We start from the raw sequence: 23,424 nt of genomic DNA on the forward strand, positions 1-23,424 counted from the left end.
CATCAAGTGGGATTTAAACTACTTCAAATCTCTGAATCCAGAACCCTACTGCCTCTTGGGTTTCTAGCAGCTTTACGGAAGATATTCCCTTGTTACCCAGCTGCTGGCATGAAGATTTCGCCGGTTACCTCATCCTTCTGTTGCAATGACCTAGATAAGTACAGTTAGCTAGGTCTTCTCTGGACCAGTCTATTTTCCTCTAGAAGGGAGCCCTGTGGCAGTGTCATTGCTCATCCAGGAAGTACTCAATCAAAGTTTACTGAATGAATGAATCCAGTTTTGAATTTGTGTGTTTTTGGTTTTTTTTTTAAAAAGTAAATGACTTTTTTATACCCATTGAAGAATACGAGAGATTGTCCCAAAATCATTTCACATGTACTCACATGGAAACCCTGTGCATTCCATGTCGGTGGTTCGGGAAGGAGAAATCACGGAGAAAACCGGGTGGCGAGGAGAGAGGTGGAAGACAGGGAGGATTATTCTGTAAGAAAAGAGGGTGAGGTGCTTGACTCAACTAGATGAATCTCTTTGGACATACGCATCTAACCTAAGGCCATATGAATGGTCAAAAAACCCAAGGGGGAGAGACACTCTAAAACTTGAGGAGACCCTCCGAGTGATTCTTCCAACATTTTTGTCAACATTCCACCCTCTCCCTAAAATGCTCAGCTCTTGGAGAAAGTGACACGGGCAATCATCTCCCCGTTGCCTTCCCAGAATAGTGCCTATAGTTGTGTTTTGTTTTGTTTTTGTTTTTGTTTTAAAAGGACAGTATTTTACACAACAGTGGTCTGAGGGTAAAATGCATTGTCTGCGTGGCCAGAGACCAGCCAGAAAAGCTGCGCGCAGCAAGCGCCAGGCTGAAAGCAGTTCAGGGAGCAGCTGCAATGGACCACAGCAGCCGCCAGGTGGTACTCACGATCAGGATCGTGGGGGACTTCCGGCCCCGCTCCGGGGAGCCCTCCCGCCGGAGGCCAGCCGGTTGCGTTTGCCTGCTGGGACGCTTCCTTTGCAGCGATTCCCAGCCGCAAGGTCAAGAGTCGTACTCGCTTTGAATCGATTCAGGCACCGGCCCAGGTCTGCAGGTGCCTCGCAGCGCGCCCTCGCCCCCAAGGCCCGTGCACCGAGGGCCATGACCCAGGCGGGCGGTGCACGCGGCCCGCCAGCTATAGGCTGCGGCGCGGGGCGGGAGGGGGCGCGGCCTCGGCCAATGCTGCGGCCGCAGCACGTGGGGTGCGGGATCGCGAGAGCCAGTGGACCGATCCTCCGCGGGTGGACTTTCCTAATCTTGTCTCGCGCCCCAGGCCCGAGCAGAGCCCAGGCTCGCGGTGCCGCCTGGATCCAGCCCGGAGTTTCGGAGGCGCTCTGCCGGCACTGCGCTCGAGGACCCGGGCTGAGCCTGGCGGTCAGCCACGGTGTCTTTTCAAGATTGAAGAGGCAGCCCTTGAGGCGGCTGTTCGGTTGTAGTCTGCAGCCACTGAAGAAGGCGCCTGGTGCTTGGGGATCGGAGACATGAATTACGCACGGTTCATCACCGCGAGGAGCGCAGCCAGACGGCCTTCTCCCATCCGCGTCCTTAGTGAGTGCTGGGGCAGCGTCCCTCCCCCCGGGGTGCGGGTGGTGCCTACAGTCACCACTTGGTTGCATTCATTCAACAGGGAAAGCTCACTGTGAGCCAGGCTCTGAGTGCAGACATGCACTGGAGTTAGAACTGAAGGCAGCGAGGGAGCAGCAGCAGGGAGAACTGGCTGTTGTGGGACTTGGCCTTGTAAGAGAGAGGATGTGCTGTCTAAAAAGGCTCTTCCCGGGACCTAAAGAGGGATTAGACACAGTGTGCAGCCGCGTGCAGAGTGAGGAAGGCCTGGTAAATTGGAGAGAAAAGGGGAAGCCACGAAGCTAGACAGACAGGTGGGGGCTAAATGGAGCAGGGTTTTCTGGCATTGTGGCTCTTTGCTTAACTAGATAATGCTGATCACTCTGCCTTCTTAGTTGGACACCTCCACTCCTCAGCTCCGCCACCGGTGAAGTAGGTCCCGACAAAGTTATTTTATGTCTATGTTAGATTAGCATCCTATCACTAGAAATTGTTTAACTTGACAGTGTTATTGAGTGTAATGCAACATACAGAACTAGGAATGTTTTCCGTGAAAGTTTTCTCTTCCATGTTCATTGTAGCTGAGCTACAGAGCAGGGCACCGAAATCTGTCATCTCCTTGGCTACTGGATCACCAAATCCAAACACGTTCCCTTTTAAGACTGCTGCTATCACCATAGACAATGGGAAGACCATCCAGTTTGATGAACAGATCATGAAGAGAGCCCTTCAGTATTCTGAAAGTGCTGGGTAACTATAGATAATACAATTCTGCTGGCTCATTTTCATGAGCAATATTCTAAAGGCCACTGATAAAGTGACGTGTCTTTTTTCTTAACTGGAGTATTCAACAGTTAGGAAGGTTTGGGGAAGAGTTTTCAAAGAAGAATGAAAAGCAACAGGATATTGAATGCTCCTTGGTGACTTCTCACCAGAGAGAGAGAGAGAGAGAGAGAGAGATGGGTGAAGAAGCAAGTTAGAAGAAGGGAGGAAAAGGATGCTCCAGGAAGCAGCAATTTTAAATGCTGGGCAATTTTCTAAGACGTTTGTTCCCTTCCCAGCTATGCAAACACATTGCCCTCAGTTCAAATGTCTTTTATTCCTAAAGGCAAGCTACAACACATTCCTTAAGATTTTCCTTAGCTGATCCTATAATGATAATTTATAGAGTTACTGTGATGGAAAACTATATTGAGATGTAATATAGGTTTTATACAGAGTATCCCCCCAAAATGTATACATACTTTAACAATCTGATAGTTCAATTTTGAAAATGCAGTGTATTTTAATGAACACTGCCTTTCTAATTATTCAAAGTGTGTGTATGCATTTTGGGGGATGCCCTATATATATGAATTACTAGGGATCCCTCGGCCTGGCATGTACCCTCTTGCAATCTGGGACCCCTCGGGGGATGTCGGATAGCAGGTTTCGGCCCGATCCCCTCCGGCCCGATCCAGACAAAAGGGAGCCCGATCCTGTGTGTTAAGCATCTGTCCCCTGGTGGTCAGTGCGCATCATAGTGACCAGTCATTCGGTCATTCAGTTGCTTAGGCTTTTATATAGATAGACTAGAGGCCCTGAGTGCACAAATTTCATGCACTCAGAGGGTGGTCCCTTAGCCTGGCCTGCGCACTCTCAGTCTGGGAGCCCTCAGGGGATGTCTGACTGACAACTTAGGCTCACAACAGTCGGATTTCCGACAGTCGGATTTCCTTAGCGCTGCCACAGAGGCGGGAGAGGCTTCCGCCACTGCTGCTGCGTTCGCCAGCTGTGAGCCCACTCAGGGCTCCTGGCTGAGTGATGCTCCCCCTGTGGGAGTGCACTGACCACCAGGGGACAGCTCCTGTGTTGAGTGTCTGCCCCCTGGTGGTCAGTACACGTCATAGCAACCGGTCATTCCTCTATTTGGTTTATTTGCATACTGGCCTTTTATTATATAAGTTAGATATGTATTATATACATAGGCCTTCCCTTCCATGATACAAAGAACTTTGGGGACCTGAATTTCTAGGTAGCTTATGGAAATTTTCCTGAGTAGAACAAAGAATCAATTATTGTGTTTGCTCTATTGTAAAATAAAAACTATAGGTTTTTTAGACTAAGAAAGATGTAGATTCAAATATTAGCTGACTGACTTTATGTGAATTTTTTAATCTCTACATCTGTTGCCTTATCTTGGAAATAGGGAATATTAATATTGGCAAAAAGTGTTTGAGGATTTTGAAATTGAATGTATAAAGTACCTAGTATATGGCTACCACTTAATTCCTCTCTACTAATATTATGACATTTACCTCTATAAATTTGAAAATACATTTTATGCTTTAGAATCCCAGAGCTGTTGTCCTGGCTAAAACAGTTACAAGTAAAATTGCATAATCCTCCCACCCTCCATTATCCATCCAGTCAAGGACAAATGGATATATGTGTCACAACTGGCAGCCAAGAAGGTCTTTGTAAGGTAAGACTAAAAGGTACCACACATTAAAAATCAAGTATTTCCATAAATACAATCATCTCTCACTGGCAAGCAAGAGGATCATGTTTTGTGAATTTCTGGTAGTCTTCTTGTCTTTACTTAGAATTATAAACAGGGAACTTAAAGACATCCACCAACCTGATTTTTCTTACACCTAGAACATGTGGTCACTGACTGAGAGCTATGAGTCATTCAAACAGGTTCCCACCTAAAGGAGTACTCAATTCCTACCAAAACCATTAGTGATCATTGCTTAATTTTACCTGGCTCAAAGATTTGGGTTACATTTTGTTCTATGTTATTTTAGTTAGGAGATTTCAATATAATTTTTAAATTCTTTAGAGGGGATATCCTGATACTCCTCAGGTGAAATGTGATGCCTTTACATGTCTGCTTACATAAATTATCTGTGCTCACCACTGCTTGTATCTTGTCTTCCTCCTGGCTGTGCTTCTCTAGCTCTATATGGTGTCCCCCAAAAAATGTGTACACACACCTTGAATAATTATAAAGGCAGTGTTTATCACCCAGCCTGCATGGCTCAGTGGTTCAGCATTGACCTATGAACCAGAAGGTCACAGTTCAATTCCCAGTCAAGGCACATGCTTTGGGTTGCAGGCTCAATCTCCAGTGTGGGGCATGCAGGAGGCAACCGATCAATAATTCTCTCTCATCCTTGATGTTTCTATCTCTTTCTCCCTCTCCCTTCCTCTTTGAAATCAATAAAAAAGTTATTTAAAAAAAAAAAAAGAGAGAGATGTAAGTTGTTAACATGATAGAAAGGAGAGGCTTGAACCGGGAATTGTGAACAATACAAGGCAAGAAAGGATTATTCCATGATTTATGTAAGATTTAGTCATAATAGACCCCTTTGGTTAAGCTGGAAAGATCTATTGTCTGGCTCTATTGATGTCAGTATGCATCATACTGACTGCAAAACCTCCTACGATTTCTCAACCTTTGTCTTACTTGACCTCTAAATATCCTTGAACACTGTTGACCTCCCATCCTTTTGAACCGCTCTCCTCCTCTAGTGCTCTCAGCACCACATGGAACAGCTCTCTGCCGGCCCACCTGCCTGCCTCCGTGGCAGTGGTCTCTACACAGCCATTATTTATTGGAGTTCCTCAAGGCTCAGCCCTGGAACCTCTGCTCCCCTTCATCTGTTCACCATCTCTTGGTGCTTCCATTCACACCCATGTGATCAATCAGATGCTAGTAACTTCCAAGCTCCTTTCAAGTCCATTTGTGTATCTGTCCATCTGACATCATTACGAGATGTTTTGAAGACACCTCAAACCAAAACACACTCCTCAGACATGGACAACTTTTTGGGTCTGCTTTTCAGTGAATGGCACCACCCCCACCATCTATCTAGTTCCATTGCCAAAAATCTAGGAGTCATTCTTGACACCTCCTCTTCCTTGTGTCTCTGTAGTCCATAATTATGTTCTGTTGGTTTTGACTTCCAAAATAACCTCTCAGTTCTCCTCTCCAAATCCCCTGCCGTTACCCTAGTTCAGACTACTCTTCTCTGTCCCAAATAATCATAAAACCCTCCCAAACTCTCTACATGTATTCCATTCCTCTTTTATCCTCTTATATTACAGCCAGAATGATCTTCTCAAAAAGCAGATCTGACCATGTGATTCCCCCTTTCCACACTCTACTTAAAATTCTTACTGGCCTCACTTGGCCTAGCGCCTGCATGGTATGGGTTCTGCCCACTTTTGTCTCATCTCATTCCATTCTCTTTACACTCTGCTTCATGCCACAGAATTCTTTCAGTTTCTCAAAATGTACTTATTGTTACCCCTACCCCCAACTCATCACTTCCTCAGGGAAACCGTTTCTGAACATCCTGAGTTTCCTCAATGCCCAAGAGCTCCTACGATGAGCTTTTATAACATTGCACACCTGTACTTAATAGCATTCATCACTTTTAAATATGCATTTATTTGAGTAATTACTTAACTAGTGCCTAGCTTTCCTGGACTAGTACCTCTATGACGGTAAAAACTATGTCATTATGTTCATCATTCTATCATCATACCTTATACAGGACTGGCTTATGGTAAATATTAATACATTTTCAAAGAAGGAATAAAAGGATAAAATGAATTTTGGGAGCCAAACCAGTTGTTATTTTTCATCTAAACCTAGAACAGAGGTTGGCTACTATGGCTTAAGAGGCAAATCCAGCCTTCATCTGATTTTGTTAATAGGGTTTTATTGCAATGTAGCCACACTCACTGGTTTACATATTGTCTGTAGCTCTTTCTCACTACGGAGACAGAGATAAGTAGTTACCACAGGGACACTATGGCCCACAAAATATGTACTCTCTGACACTTTCCAGAATATTTGCCAACTCCTACTCTATATTCCTAATGAGTTAAAACTAAAATGGGGGGTGGTGGAGGGAAGGGGCTCTAAGAATGGAAATAATACTATGCAAGCCAACCTATTCTTCTTTTGTTAGGTGTTTGAAATGATCGTTAATCGTGGAGATAATATCCTCCTAAATGAACCTGTTTATTCAGGAACACTTCAAGCTGTGAGTATACATTTCTACAAAAGGCAGCTCTCTTTCTTATACTAAATAGGAAAAAAAACATTGCATCATTAGAATGACCTGGCCACTGAAAAATAAAATAATGTCTTTCACCTGTAAACAGGAGAATTGTACATGACATATGCAAGCTATATTAACTATTTAAATATACCCTCCACTTTATACATTTCTTTTTACCAAATCTAAATGAATACATGCTTAAATTAGGTTGTACAAATCATGTCCAGTTTTCTTAATATTTCACTTGAAATGTGGTTTAATTTACAAATATTTATTTTTTCATTACCATCTTGAATTGCCATATGCCAAAGTATAATCATGTTATATGTCAGTTTACTATAACTGTAAACTAATATAGTATAATTAAGACTTTCCACTCCAGTGATAAATTAATGGGATTGTAATAACCAGAAAGAGGAACTGACCATCTGGCTCTGCTGTGCACAGGTCAGAACACACTGCTGAGAATTAGGTTCGTTTGGGGCACAATACCCTAGGATAGATATGTACACAAACTAGAGCAGTCAGAGAAGAGTAGTCAGAGTGAATAGGGAACTGGAAACTATACTGTATGATGAATGGTTTTAGGAACTGTGGCTGTTTTCCCCCAAAACAGAAGACTCAACAAACATGAGAATTATCCTCAAATACATAAAAGTTAGCCATGTGACAGAAGAATTAGATTTGCTTGTGCATGTCCTTAAGTTGGGAAAGGCTGGAAACTACAGGGAAACAATTTCAACTCAGTATAGCAACTTTCTAACCATCAGCCTTCCCTGACTCCCTGAGCCTTCCCTAACAGCCTTACCTGACTGCCCATCACTGCAGGTGCTCAGTTACCCTTGATTGCCACTGAACACAAATGTTGCAAAAGTAATTCTAGCCTAAAATAGGGGAGTTGAAGGAGATGACTTTTATGCTCTATTGATTCATATTTCATTGGTTCTCTCTTTTAATCAAATTTAATATTATCTTTACAAAAATATGTAAAGCAGTTAGCTAGTCTTAATGAAAGGCATATTTTCTCAACATTCCTAAGTAGAAATCAAATTGATATTATAGCCCTAGCTGGTTTGGCTCGGTGGGTAGAGCGTCAGCCTGTGAACTGAAGGGTCACGGGTTGGATTCTGGTCAAGAGCACATATCTCAGTTGTAGGCTTGATCCCCAGCCAGGGTGCATGTGGGAGGCAAACTCTGTCATATAAGCGTTACTCTCTGTCTCTTCCCCTCCTTTTCCATCCCTCTAAAAAATCAATGGAAAAATATCCTCAGGTGAGGATTAACAAATAATAATTGATTTTATAAAAATTTCTTTTTCCAGTGAACAATCTGAAAAGAAAATTTAAATACATTTTACGTTTATAATAACATCCAAAAGAATATAATACATCACCTATTTATGGGTTGGAAGACTTAATATTGTTAAGATGCCAAAACTGCCAAAGTGATCTACAGATTCAATGCAATCCCTATCAAAATGCTAATAGCCTTTTTGTAGATATAGGAAAGCCAATCCTCAAATTCACATGGGATTGGAAGAGGCCATAAGAATCCTGAAAAAGGAAAACATAGTTGGAGGCTTCACCCTTCCCCATTTCAAAACCGACTGCAAAGCTACAATAATCAAAACAGTATGGTACTGGCGTAAGGATAGACAAATATTTCAATGGAGTAGAAATTGAGAATCCATAAGTAAACCCATACATCTATGGCCAATTGATTTTGACAAAGGTACCAAGTCCATTAAATAAGAAAAGAAGTCTCCAACAAATTGTAATGGGACAACTGGATTTCCACATGCAAAAGAAAGAAATTGGACCCTTACCTCACACCACATAAAATTTTAACTCAAAATGGATCAAAGGCCTAAATGTAAGAGCTAAAACTATGAACTCTTAGAAGAAAACATAAGGGCAAATCTTGACCTTGAATTTGGCACTAAATTCTTAGATATGACAATAAAAACACAAGCAACAATAAAAATAAATAGATAATTGGGCTTCATAAAAAAATTAAGACTTTGAAGCATCAAAGGACATTATGAATAAAGCAAAAAGACAGCCTAAAGAATGGGAGAAAATATTTGCAAATCATATATCCGATAAGGGCTTACTATGCAGAATATATACTAGTAAAGACCTCCTATAACTCAACAACAAAAGACAAATGAATTTAAAAATAGACAAAAGACTTGAATAGACATTTTTCCAAAGAATATATACCAATGGCCAGGAAGCACATGAAAAAATATTCAATATCATTAGTCATTAGAGAAATGAAAATCAAAACCACAAAAAGATACTATTGCACACCAGGATGGCTTTTCTTTTTGAGTGGAACATAGTAAGTATTGGTAACTATGTGGAGAAATTGAAATCCTTGTACATTGTTAGTGAAAATGTAAAATGGTGCAGCCACTGTGTAAAACAATTTTTCAGAGAACCACAAGCTGGATTTTGAAGCTTCTGCTTGGGAGGAACACACATCACTTCTACCCACAATTTATTGGCCAGAGCAAGACACACGGCCAAGCCTGAGCAAGGAAGTGGGATCCTTACTCTGGAAATTGACAGGGGCTATTGTTGAACAATAACGGAATCTGGCCCAGGGCAACAATAGAATTAGAATGTACAATCTAAACCCTCGGGCGGTAGAGCTGACTGCAGGTTATATGTTCAAGGGCATAAAGGGTAACATTCTTAGTTATTATAAGAAGAATCAATGACACATTTTGTAATCAGGTCTGAATCTTGGACTTTCTTTTTTTCTATGTGCTCAACAGCTGCAACCACTGGGCTGCAACATGATTAACATTGCCAGTGATGAATATGGGATTATTCCAGACTCCCTCAAAGAAATACTTTCCAAATGGAAACCAGAAGATTCAAAGAACCCCGAGAAAAACACCCCCAAATTTCTTTATACTGTCCCAAATGGCGACAACCCTACTGGAAAGTCATTAACAAGTAACCGCAAAAAGGAAATCTATGAGGTATTTTAAAAGAATGTGTTATGTGGCTATGTTCCTGTTTCTTTTTGACCTTTTAGAAGAGCGCTATGCAAGTTTCCTTTCTTATTAGCCTCTTGCTTTCAAGGGAGATAATTTTTAATAAGAGGGAGTCATCTATGCCAAGAATCCTAATAAATTTAAACACAAGAATTTACTACAGCCTTTGTTAACGCTAAGATTTTTCTTTCCTTTTGATATTTTCATAAAAAGAAATAGCATTCTTGGTCTGATGTTAAATTCTATGAGGTCATTTGGTATTTGACTCCAAAATTTGATTTTCATTATTTTATATATTTGTATTTCCAACTTGTCTCTTTTCTTTCTTGCTCATTGTCACTTCAATTTACAACGAAATTCTTTGAAAAATAAGAGGCATGTGCCTTTTGTAAAGTCTATTTTAGGGACCTGACAACAATGCCTAAGTTCTTCACCATAAACATTTTTTTGAAGTATCAAGCAAATATGCAGCTATGCAGGAATCTTTGAAAAATAAGAGAAACAAGCTTTTCTGTAAAGTCTTTTTTATGCCTATTGCCTAGACCAGTGGTTCTCAACCTTCCTAATGCCGCGACCCTTTAATACACTTCCTCATGTTGTGGTGACCCCCAACCATAAAATTATTTTCGTTGCTACTTCATAACTGTAATTTGGCTACTGTTAATAATAGTAATGTAAATATCAGATATGCAGAATGTATTTTCATTGTTACAAATTGAACATAATTAAAGCATAGTGATTAGTCACAAAAACAATATGTAATTATATATTTGTTTTCCGATGGTCTTAGGTGACCCCTGTGAAAGGGTCGTTCAACCCCCCAAAAGGGTCGTGACCCACAGGTTGAGAACCGCTGGCCTAGACAATGGCTAGGTGGACATTAAACGAGGTGATGTTTGAGAGAGAGAGCATAAGCACTGACTATGATCCCGGCCCTTGCACATGAATAGTTTTTCAACATAAGTACCAAGCCTATGTTAAAGTAATATAGAAATTAATCATATAATGGAATCATAAGAGATATTTCAAAAAATTCCTTTTACTGAGTGTGTGTGTACTGCCGTATTCTTATTGTTCACACTCCTGGCTCCATCGCTCATCCAGTTCTGTGCCTGTAAATTGCGTTCTATGATGGAGATGCCTGAACTCCAGACTTCTCTATCCAACTTCTGTATACAGCATCCCATGTAAATGTCTAATGGGCAATTCAAACCTAACATAGCCACACAGAGCTCTTGATTTTGGCCAGCCACACCCCAAAGCTCTCATTCACAACCCCTCCCATTCTCCATCTCCATACACTGTGCCAGCATGATTCATTACCTTCTATTCCTCTCTTTCCCCGTCTCCTCCCCGCACCCACTACATCTAATCCATTCTGTGGACTCTCCTGACAACATATTTATCCAAATCCATTCATTTCCCTCCACTACCACTCCTCTCACTATCTTCTCACACACCAACTTCTTCCCTTGCTGGTCTACTGGGACATTTCCTCACCGGACCCCACTGCCCTCCACTCTTGACCTCTAACCACACAGCAGCCATTCATGTCCTTCCCCTGCTGAAATGTAAATGTAAAGCCAGTCTATGGTCCTCTTTACAGGCCTCCAGTGGCTTCCCCTTGCATTGAAAATAAAATCCAAAAGCTAGGTGACCTGGTCAGCTATTCTCAGTCTCTTACCATCATTGTTGCAGCCCACTGGCCTTCTCTCTAATATGCCAAATTGTTGTCTCACCCAAGGGTCCCTGTTCTTGCTCATCTGTTAGTCTATAAGCTTCTTCCGTGATATTTGCACAACTGGCTCCCTGCTGTCATTCTGAGATCTTGTGTTATCTTGTCAGGAAGGGTTTCCCCATGATTCAACCTGAAATAGCTACTCTGTTTTTTTTTTTCTCTCTCTCTCTCAAACATCACCCCGTTTAATGTCCGCCTAGCCTTGAAGTCCTCCACCCAATATTTCTTCTGTTCATGATCCATTGGCTTATGTATATTCTGTCTTTCCCACTGGAATGTAAGTTCCAGGAGAACAAGAGCTTTTGGAGCCTTATCTGTTTATCTTCATTATAGGCAATAGGCACTCAATAGCTTCTTGAATGAATGAATACAAAGAATTTTGATTCCAAATACTTTTAATTTTAGATAGCTCTTAAGAAATAATTGTATTACTTTAACCTTTTCTTAGCTTGCAAGAAAATATGATTTTCTCATAATAGAAGATGATCCTTACTATTTTCTCCAGTTCAACAAGGTAAGTAACGATGTGAAGTTGTTTCACAATTAAAAGATAAATTATTGTAAGTTATTGCCCTGCCTTTGAGTTTAACCTGTCTGCTAATCCACTTTTACATTGGAATTTTAAAAATGATTCTTAATTTGCTACCACTTCAACATTTTTAGTCTTTAGTTTTATTATGGAATTAGTACTTTTCATTTCTTATATTACACCTCTTTCCAGAAATTACTTAGCTTAAAAATAGTATGTGGTTCTCTCTACCATACATTTGGAGAGAGAAAGTCAGGGCTAATGGTCTTGAACTCCAGATCCTAGTGCATAGCTCCTTAATCATCGTACCAGGGATCTAAAGTGGGTTTCCTCTTGGGTGTCAACTACAGTCTCAGTCTCTCTCGCTCTCTCTCTCTCTCTCTCTTTCTCTCATCTTTTGTAAATCCTCATCTGAGGGTATTTTCTTCATTGATTTCTAGAGGGAGTGGTGGCAGGGAGGAAGGGGAAGAGAGAGAGGAATATCGATGTAAAAGATGCATTGATTGGTTGCTTTCCACACATGCCCCCACCGAGGCCAAGGATAGAGCCTGCAACCCAATATGTGCCCTTGACTGGGAATCAAACCCATGACCCTTCAGTTAGGACCAATGCTCTAACCACTGAACACACCAGCCAGGCCTCAACTCCAGTCTCTTGATAGTAGTTGACTGGCATGATGTCTGAGAAGGATTTGGAAGCTGTGTTCAAGCTGAAAGAGAAGGGCTGTGCTCAATGAGTGATGTCCATTATGGACATAGATAAGGCGTTACTGGCAGCAGAACACTTTTGCCAGTCCTGTCATGAAAGTCCTGGATAGTATCTGCAGAAGAATGGGTTTTTAAGTTTCCTTCCCACTCTATATGTATGCCACTTTCTATGATCATTTTTTCCTCATGGACAGTAGTAGTGACACATGATCCCAATGCCTGATTTTTCAAAATCAAACACTATCTTTAGTTCCTCTCAGGGCTGCAGAGAACATATACCTGGACTTGGTTCCTTCTTTAAATCTACAGAAAAGAAAAACTCTTTATTTTCCTACATGTATTACCTGAATGAATATCATGTCTGCCAACCTGTATCCCACTCTCAACATGATCATGCCCCCTTTTCTTGTGTGCATCTACTTCTTAGGTAAAAACTGAAGTCAGTATTTCATGTTGACTACATTTCTCACCCTTGGTCTCATCTTTGTATCTTTCTAGTTCTAAGAGGCAGAATTCTTTCTGTAAACAATCCTGAATGCTGCTGGTCCCCTCTGCTTATATCTTATCCAAACTAGTTTTTCTTTTTTTATTGAGATGCATTTTATTTCAACAATCAGGCCAGCCAGGCATCATGGGGACCTTACAGGATTTCAGAACCTTGGTTCTCGCAAGGCCCATATTTTTTTTTCTTCCTCTAGCCCCTGGGGCAAATTCATAATGGATCTTGAGCAAATGAGTAAACCCTTGTGTGCATTTTTGGCAGAAAAGTCATGAAGACAGGCAGATACTAATAAAAGAACACGCATCTGTTTTTATTCCATTTGAAAGGGTTTGGATAAAGGTAATGGAAATGATGGTTGTGCTACTGTTATTTGAATCCATATCCTTTCCAGTCTCTACATGAAGGAATTACATAGTCACTAACAGAGTTCTCAGACCAACAGTGTTTATCTTTTCCATGTCAAGCCCTGGGTACCAACGTTTCTTTCCATGGACGTTGACGGGCGTGTCATCAGAGCGGACTCTTTCTCCAAAGTTCTGTCCTCTGGGTAAGGCGCTGTGTCTCTAACTTCAGGCTGGATCTAACCGAGATAGAAACTGTGCCTCAGTAGCTTTCTGTCCAAGCAATTCTCATTTAAGATGCCTGTATTCTACTTGCCTTAAAACACCAGTTAAATTATCAATATGAATATAGGCCTTTTCTCTCTCTCTGTCCATCTCCATCGTCAAAGGAACCTGGGCATTCATCGAAAGTTGTGGAGGAACTGGTCAGGTTTGGAGTTTCATATATGAAGGAGCACATTTAGAAATGCTTAGTCAGACTTGCATTATGTTTTAAATGTACACTTGAATTTTAAGTAAGTAGTGGTTAATTTTATCAGGATGCTTTCATTGTCTAGGTTCATTTGCCCCCAGGCCACAGCTCTCTTCCTAATGAAATCAGGAAAATGACATGGATTCATTGTTAATACAGTAGTATTGTACCTTTTCTCACTCTCTCTTTTTTTATGTGTGTGCAGGTTGAGAATAGGGTTTATAACAGGACCAAAACCCTTGATAGAGAGAGTTGTTTTACACACACAAGTCTCAACATTGCACCCCAGTACTTTTACACAGGTAAGGACAATTTAGAAGTAGAAAAAAAATTTTAATTAGATAAGAATAGAAAATAGATCTTGACAAGTAAGATTGAGTTAAGGTGCCAGGGAGGGAAATCACGGATACTAGTTCCAGTATGTAGTGAGTCAGCAAACCTGGCACTGCAGGCGTTTACTCTTATAGACAAACTAGAGGCCCGATGCACAAAATTTGTGCAAGAGTAGGCCTTCCTTCCCCCCGCTGCTGGCACTGGCTTCCCTCTGGCACCCGGAACCCGGGCTTCCCTCCAGCTGCCAGCAGGCATCCGGATCCCAGGCTTCCCTCGCAGCCCCGGCTTTGTCCAGAAGGACACCCGGAAGGACGTCCCGTCTAATTAGCTTATTATGCTTTTATTATTATAGATGAGAATCAAATTAATCTGGTGTTATTTTGTGGCAGAGACTAAACTCCATGAGAGTTGGCTATCTTATTCCTCTGCTGTCCCTCACATCCAGCCCAGGAACTCCATAAAAACTGTTGAACTTCACATAACGGAACTGGGCTTGATGCAGTAATATAATTTGGGCTTCTTTGTCTTAAAGTTTGTAATGAGAACAAGAATTGCAAACCTGAATAGTGATTCATTGACTTCACTGCACATGTGCTAACCTGTCCTAAAGACACTGGTTGGTATGTACTTTAATTTTTAAAAAGTTAATTTTAGAGAATGTGTAAATTTCCTCACAAGCTTTGAGAAGTTATTGGCTCTATCCCTAATGCAACCATAGAATTAGATGTTAAGGATAGAATTGCTACCTAACTGCATAGAAGAATTTATGTAGAATAGGATGTTTGTTTGATATTTTACATTCCATAATGTACTTTATCATGTTTGGGAACCTCTCTCTCTCTCTCTCTCTCTCTCTCTCTCTCTCTCTCTGTTACTAACAAGACTTCATTATCCATTCATGACATTTAGAACTTCCATTTTAGATAGAAAATCTCCAGATATATTATGTAATTTTATATATTACACCTACTATGTGTTTTTTATATTTAGAGAGGAAGTGCAGTGTGGTAATTAATGGCATGGATCTGCAGCTGGGCCCTCTGACTCGCACCCAGGCTCTGTGACGAGCTGTGTGACCTCAGGAAGGTTAACAACCCTCGTGCCTCATTTGCTCATCAGTGAAATAGAAATAATAACCTGCCTAATAGGGTCATTACAAAGTTAAATTAGCTAAACTATTTTAATGCATTACCATAGTTTCTGGCACAGCAAGTACTCTATAAATATTTGTCACTTTATTAGCATTGTCTTTGTTATTAACATTTATTCTAAATCACTGACTGACTAAAGCTTGGTAGGGTCAGCTTGTTCTGTTTTCTTATGGTGCTTTACATAGACTCAAGAGTGACTGGCAGAAAACACCTGGTAGAGGATGAAGCATGACCCCTGTTATTGTCTCACCTCTTTCAGCTCTTGGTGTCGCAGCTTCTTCACCAGTGGGGACAGGAGGGCTTCCTGGCCCACATAGAGAGGTAAGGCATTTCAGGTCCCATTTTCCACATAGAAATGGACTCTGCCTTATAATTTTCGACTTTTAATTATTCCACAATAAAGGAAAAAACATAGTGGTAAAAAACTTACCACCAGACAAGTCAAATAAACATGCTCTATTTCCTTATATGGCATTCATTTTCATCAAGATAGAAAATGGATTCTTATAGAGCCTCTTAGTTTCGGCAGTCAGTGTACTGAACACATCTTTTTCACTGTTTTCTTCATCTAGGGTTATTGATTACTATAGGAAGCAGAAGGATGCATTACTGAAAGCTGCAGACAAGTGGTTAAGTGGTGAGTAGAACATATACCCCTGTCCTTCGATAAACAGCAGTACCTAAGTAAGTGGGTGATAAACACTGCTTAGTATTGTTAATAATCCTGGGGAAAAGAAACAAGAGTCCAGGAGTATTCTTGCCAAGAAAATATTACCCTATAAATAATCTCAGAAGGAACAGTCTGTAAACCCTGACCCATTTCTACCTAGCTGCTGTGAAGAATTTGTCCCTTAAAAAAAACAAAAGACCAATCAGTCTAATAATCAACCAGCAATAAGTTAGTTCAAGCTAAATAACATCTATACTCAAAACTTTTTAGAGTTATTTCAAAATTTTCCTCTAAATAGAAGAGGAATTGTGAAACAAACAACATATTCTTTTTCTAGCTGGATTATCTAAAGACAGAATACTAATACAATCTACAGAGGATTTCTCATTACAAATGACTTGCCTATTAATCACTAACCTCATTTATCTGTCTAATACTCTCTATTGCTAATTTAATTGCAGGGTGGGTTTAATTTTCTTTTAATAATAAGAAAGTAAAATGAATTACATGGCTTTAATTATATCATGAAAAATACCTTTGGTATGAATAACAGTAAGCAAAATATATCTATCCCTTAATACTGTCATAGCTTATTTCCTGTGAAGTATTGATAAAAATATAATTATTTTTTGATAAAGAGTACTATTCTACCATTTTGTACAGTGGAGCTGAAGAAAAGGTTTTAATCAACAGCAACAAAAAGATAATTAAAGTGAAAATAATTATCCTTCCTTCTTGGTTACTCTATCCTAATACTCAATGAAACATAAAGCCTACAAATGCAACTGGAATTCCTGATTTTAAGTACTTCTTTTCATAATTAATTACATTCTGATAAAAACTTTAATCCATGGGACTTCTAAACTATTACATAAATGATAGCATTGATTGAAACACTGGAAGAATCTAGAAAGAGTTGAAGAATCCTCTTCTAAGATTGAAAGAGTCAAATTTGGCTCAGGTATGGGTCTAACTAAAGGAAGTAGACAGACACTAGACTTCTGGTGCCACCCTAAGTCTGACTAAAATTGTAAATAGGCACACACGAGTCTCCCTCCCTGCCTTCACCCCCTTTCTCATTCACATTTTATTTTATTTTATTGAGAGAGCGAGAGACATCAATTTGTCTCCTTTTACTTATGCACTCACTGGGTGAGTATTGGTTGTGCCCTGACCAGGGCTCAAACCTGCAACCCCGGAGCATCTGGACGACGCTCTAACCAACTGAGCTACCTGCCCAGGGCTTACTCACTTTTTAAAAAAAATAAAACTCAGACCATCAATTTTCAGGACTCATAAAACTATATATTTTTAAATGCTATCACTGAAGGAACTTTTATGGAAATACTAGTTTATAGTCATTGCAATTATGTCATTAAATGATATGTGCTGTCTACGGCCATACCACCCTGAACGCACCCGATCTCGTCTAAATGATATGTGCTATCAAATATAGCTTCAGCAGATATTTATTCCCTTCTTCTATTTGTAGGTTTGGCAGAGTGGCATGCTCCTACTGCTGGGATGTTTGTATGGATTAAAATTAAGGGCATTTCTGATGTAAAAAAACTGATTGAAGAAAAAGCCATTAAGAAAGAGGTAAAAAGGCAGAAATAATTATACTGTTACTTTAATGTAATTTCTTACTTAAATAAAAATGGAGAGTGATGTTTATCATCGCCTACCACCCCAACTCATCATGTTTTAATATCAGATATGTTATCTCATTATTAAAATCATAATAGATTTTTGGGTTACATAGTTATTATTCTGGTCTAAATTAATGGAAATATAGTCGTTGATCTCAGCTGCTGGTTGGTTTAATGGTAAGAGCACAGTCCCTGGAGCCACACTCCTTAGGTTTGAATCCCATTTCCACCCTTTACTGGATGTGTGGCTTTGGGCAAGTTACCCTCCCTGCGTTTTAGTAATAATGAGACTTTCTCCCTCATAATGTTGTTATGATAATTTAGTAAATATATATAAAGCACATAGACTAGTAAATGCTCAGTAGGCATTAGCCTTTAGTATTTAAAATAGAGCCCCCTACCCTCCCCCCCCCATTATGAAAGTAAACCATATTCATGGTAGCAAACTTAGAAAAATATAATGAAAAATTTTTAAATAGCTCAATTTCACCACCCAGATTTTATGACCATTTGTGGTGTATTTCCTTGAAGAGCTTGTGTATCGCTGATATTTTGGCTACACAATTATTTCACATGGTTAAAATTACCCAGAAAAGTTTCTATCCTGCTGTTTTTACTTCAAATTAGCCCATGATGATTTCTTCTATGTTTTTTAATTCTCCCTTTGTACTTGAATCATAAGTCTATTTAGATTTCATTCAGGGGCATTGAGTAATCTCAGAAATCCAAGTATTTTTCTGTATAGCTTTCTAATTTACCAAATAAATTATCCTTTCTCCATTAATTAATTCTCTTACCATGTTTATCAGTCTTTTGTAAACACTAAGATCTATTTCTAGTATCATTTCATAGTATCAATTTTTGCCATGAAGCAATAGAATAAATGATACCAAAGAAGATTGTAAAAAACAAAAAAAAAGAACAGATTGTGTTGATGGTGGCAAGTGCCCTACTAGTACCTATGAGATGAAGCAGTCTAAAGGTTAGACCTAGCAACTGGCTGGATTTCTGGGCTAGCCTCACTCCCTTGGGAAACTCATTCATCCTCTCTAACCATCTTACTGGAGGGAAAGACTCATCCTTTGTGCATTGTTCTAATCCTAGCAACAACACACAGTAGGTACTTACTAAATATGTAACTGGTTTATTTCAAAGAAATATATTTTAGTATAACAAATCAATTTTATATTTTCTTTAGTTTTCTATCAATGCCATTATCTTTAAGAACAGTTTTTAAGTGGCTATTTGTATGTATCTCTGAGCTACATGCTAAGGATATAGACTTCATATTTTATTGCACTTCTTTTTTCAGTCCTTTTCATTTATTCCAGATATCCTGTTGCCTGTACCTTTACTTTTTCTAAATAATCTCCAATTTTATCACCACTGCCTTAGCTCAGACTTCGGTCATCTTACAGAGATTTTTACCACTCCCTCCTTCTCGTACAGCAATTTGTTCCTAGCACATCCCAAAACTTTTCGGCTAAATTGGGAAAAATGATTTTCATTTTATTGTTATTAAGGACACAAAAACCTATCTTCTCCATTGAAATCTCTTCCCCAGAGTGCCCCCAAATCATTCCATTCCCTACTCCTCTTACCTTAGCAGACAGTGCCCAGATTTGTACCATGTAACAACAAGCAGTTACTAATACTTTTGAATATCATGATTGTACTACATTAACAATCTCAAAGATTTAACATAATTGACGTTGATTTCTGACTCACATAAAATTTCAAGTAACTGATCTTTAGGCAACTGTACTCCAAGCAGTGATTCAGAGACCCTGGTTCCTTCCATCTCCTTGCTCTTCAGTCTTCAACACAGAGAGTCCACATGGCTACAAAATGGAAAGAGCATGGTGGATCACACAGGGGAAGAATTTTATGGATCAGGCCTAGAAGTAGCACACATCACTTCACATCCATTGACTAGGATTCAATCGTGTGTCCACATATAATTAGAAAGAGGCTGGGGAATAGAATATATTTGTGCTTTGCCACATATATATGTTACATGAATATGTATTAAAAAAATCCAAAAGGACCAATGATAAATGCTGACAGCAATTGTCTTTGGGGGGTGAGAAAATAAGTGGCTGCTTTTCCTTTATTCCTTATTTAAAGGAAATGTGCTTTGCCACAGTGAGCTATCTGCCACAGTGGTCCTCAAGAATCACAGTGGTTTTCACCACTGCATCTTGGCACACTTGCTCAACATTGTTAATCCTTTGCTTTATATATTAAATTTGTTACCTTCTTTCAGTTCTTTTCTTCCCATCTCTGGGCCTTTACACTCTGTATCATCTCCCTAAAATATTCTTCCCCTACTTTTTGCTTGGCCAACACCTTTCAGATTTCAGCTTAAAAGTCACTTCCAAATTTGATAACTTAAAAATGGATCTCATTGTTTGAACTTAGTTTTCTAGTTAGATTAAACATTTATTCATGGTTGTTACTGTTTCTATTTTTGTAAGCTGCCCTTTACCTATAAAAGCTAGAATTCTGGTGTTTTTCTTCTATTTCTATGCATTCTTTTTTTTTTTTTAATCCTCAACCGAGGATATTTTTTCCATTGATTTTCAGACAGAGTGGAGGGGAGGGAAGAAGTGAGGGAGAGAGAGAAACATCGACATGAGAGAGACACATTAATTGGTTGCCTCCCTCATGCACCCTGACCAGGGCCAGGGACCCAGCCTGCAACTGAGGTATGATGTGCCCTTGACTGGGAATAGAACCCATGACCCTTTGGTCCACAGGCCAACACTCTAATACTGAGCCAAACTGGCCAGGGCTTTTTCTTTTTTCTTTCTTTCTTTTTTTTTTTTTTTTTTGTCTAAAGTTTTACATATTTCTCCTGTTTCCGCAATTGACAACCCCCACCCAGCCATTCTGCATTCTTTATATGTGAAGATGTCGTATTTGCCATATTTATTGTAAACATTTTTCCAGTTTCTCTGTGTTTATTTTTGTTTATTGTATGATATACAGGATTTTTACATAAAATTATTTTTTCCTTGTGATTTGTTTAATTGCCTTTAATTTTAAAAAGTCCTTCCCCATTCTGAGATTTGATTTACCTATATTTTCTTTCAGTTTTTCTTTAATGGTATGTCGCTTATTTTCCATAAACTCTCTTAGATATTAATGGTTCCTGGAAATGCTTTCTACATTGACAGCTCAGCTCCTAGCTCTTACTTTAGAGCATCCTTCTCGTTGGCTTCTCCAGAACAAATGGATATAGTAAGTACAGTATTCTCTTCAGCATAACACTAGATATCAGTTCTAATTTGTTGTTGTTGTTAATCCTCACTTGAGGATATTTTTTCCATTGATTTTTTAGAGAGAGTAGAAAGGGAGGGAAAGGAAAACATTGATATGAGAGAGATACATCTATTTGTTGTCTCCCGCACATGCCCTGATGGGGCCAGGGATCGAACCTGCAACCCAGGTACGTGCCCTTGACCAGGAATTGAACCCACGACCCTTCAGTGCATGGGCCAACACTCTAACCATTTAGCAACACTGGCCAGGGCTCAATTCTGGTTTTGGTGCATGTGTTCATTTTGTGAGTTACATTTGCTTTTAGGTCTTGGGGTTCTGGGGGGCGGGGAAAGTATTCGTTGAAAAGTCATGAACTGCCATGAAAAGACACATTCACTTTGTTGCTAGACTTCTATAGACAAATGAAGATGCTGACTTTAATTTTTTTGTTTTCAAGAATAGTTTTCAGACCTACTAAACAATGTTCATTGACCACCAATATATTATGAAGAAAATATCTTCCCTTCCTCCATAGAATTAACATGAGCCCAAAGTGCAAATTGAGGCCAGTCTCCCTCATTGAGGAAAAAAAATATCAACAAATCAAAGGGAATAATACTCTCAAATTAATCACAAATCTAGCTTTAACCAAAATAATAAGAAGCAAAGAAACAAGTTCCTCAGAACTGTATGTCTGGGAATCCAAGCAGAAGACCCATAAATTGAATGGTGCCATTAACCTTAAAATGAGTTGGTACCTATCTTTGTAGATGGATTGGTTCTTTATTTGCTTTCTCATGTCATTAAATATGCTTTTCATAAGTTTTATTTTTTTGTTTTGTTTCATTTTCACCCAAGGATATGTTTTTATTGATTTTTAGAGAGAGAAGAAGGGAGAGATAAAGAAAGAGAAACATTGATGTGAGAACAACATCAATTGGCTGCCTCTGTAGGCACCCCAACCAGAGATCGAACACACAACTTAGGTATGTGCCCTGACCGAGAATCGAACCCACATTTACAGGGTGATGCTCCAAATAATTGAGCCACTCGGCAAGGGTTTATATTTTTTTTATATAATAGATTTGGGCAATTTCAACTATATATAATGTATATGTAGGTGAGAGATTACATAAAAAAATAATATGTAGTGTAGAGAAAATCGAAAGTGGTGACCTTGAGGGCCACACGAACAACAAAATAAAAATCCTGGGAATCTGATATGCTTATATCTACATATATTATGACACTGACAGCATCCGACCATGATAAAACTGATGCTACTAGTAAACTTGGTTTTCACTGCTTTATCTCACCCTTAGATGGATATTCTTTGTTTGAATTTTTAACATTCTGACAAACTTTTCCTAAATAGTACCCTACTTTCATTAATTCTTATCTATTTTCTATTTTAGGCCTTCCAGAGATTAGCTGAACTTATAAAAGAATCTTTGTGAAGACATCAAACTCTTCATAGTACTCATGGACTTTTTAAATAAATTACTTCAATATTTTAGCAGCAAGAAATGATCATTGATTAAGACTTACAGATTGTGTTTCATCAAACATGTCATATCTGTAGTCATTAACTAGATAACTTTTAAAGTGCCCTTATATCCACCATATTGCCAAAATATATTTATAATCCATGTATACCTTTTGATAAATTTTCAACTTGAAAAAAATTATTTTTGTCATGAATTTTATTGTAAAGAACTTTGTAACTGTTTTATAATTTCTCTTAAATTTTCTTTGAAACTAACATTTGTAGTAAATTATTTTGAAAATGTAAAAATATAAGTTCAAAATGGTATATAATGTAAACTTTTTCTATGTTTTAGGAAAATAAAATCTTGTTGCAAAAATTGTTAGAATTTGACCATTATAAATGATTTCAGTAAGAATACCACAGATATTATGTTGTGCCATAAAAATCCCTTTAAAATAAAATTCTGAAACTAAACATACCTGAAGGCATCAGACTTATTAATTCCAAGTAAGGAGGAGAAATCAGGACTTAGAAAAATGTACTACATTGCTTTTTCATAATACTGCACAATTTATAAAAACATATTCTTATTATGTAATTTGAATCATTACAACCCCTTGAGATATTTACGACATATTAATTTGATTATTTTCTTTCTCACCTTTTAAAAGGTTTATTTTTCCCATCAGATTACTAAAGTAATATATGCTTATTTAAAAATTTCAAAACAAGCCAGGAAATACAAGGAATAAAGGAAAAGCAGCCACTTATTTTCTCACCCCCCAAAGACAATTGCTGTCAGCATTTATCATTGGTCCTTTTGGATATTTTTTATACATATTCATGTAACATATATAAGAATAGGATCTCGTTATGGTAGTGTATCATAAATACCCTGTATTTTTTAATGCCATGTAATAA

The 23,424-nt window shown here is 38.9% G+C and overlaps 1 protein-coding gene across 4 annotated transcripts; it reads left to right on the forward strand.

The window, feature by feature from the left end:
* Window positions 1–1,205: 1,205 nt before the first annotated feature.
* On the forward strand, window positions 1,206–22,881 carry AADAT (aminoadipate aminotransferase). Of its 4 annotated transcripts, XM_059697642.1 has the most exons (13): window positions 1,215–1,579; window positions 2,176–2,344; window positions 3,926–4,058; window positions 6,559–6,633; window positions 9,434–9,643; window positions 11,845–11,910; window positions 13,599–13,681; window positions 14,153–14,249; window positions 15,691–15,752; window positions 16,004–16,068; window positions 17,594–17,700; window positions 20,892–20,993; window positions 22,430–22,881. In XM_059697642.1, exons 1-13 carry the CDS (start codon window positions 1,513–1,515, stop codon window positions 22,469–22,471), a joined length of 1,278 nt encoding a protein of 425 aa, XP_059553625.1. In that variant the 5' UTR covers window positions 1,215–1,512; the 3' UTR covers window positions 22,472–22,881. The 4 variants fall into 4 exon arrangements, 3 of the variants coding, with proteins under 3 accessions (XP_059553626.1, XP_059553627.1, XP_059553625.1); XR_009453010.1 differs by lacking the exon at window positions 17,594–17,700 and having other exon boundaries at window positions 1,206–1,579; XM_059697643.1 differs by lacking the exon at window positions 6,559–6,633 and having other exon boundaries at window positions 1,206–1,579.
* Window positions 22,882–23,424: the final 543 nt, after the last annotated feature.

Source organism: Myotis daubentonii, chromosome 5 (assembly GCF_963259705.1).
Source record: "Myotis daubentonii chromosome 5, mMyoDau2.1, whole genome shotgun sequence".
In the NCBI taxonomy this organism is placed as follows: Eukaryota; Metazoa; Chordata; class Mammalia; order Chiroptera; family Vespertilionidae; genus Myotis; species Myotis daubentonii.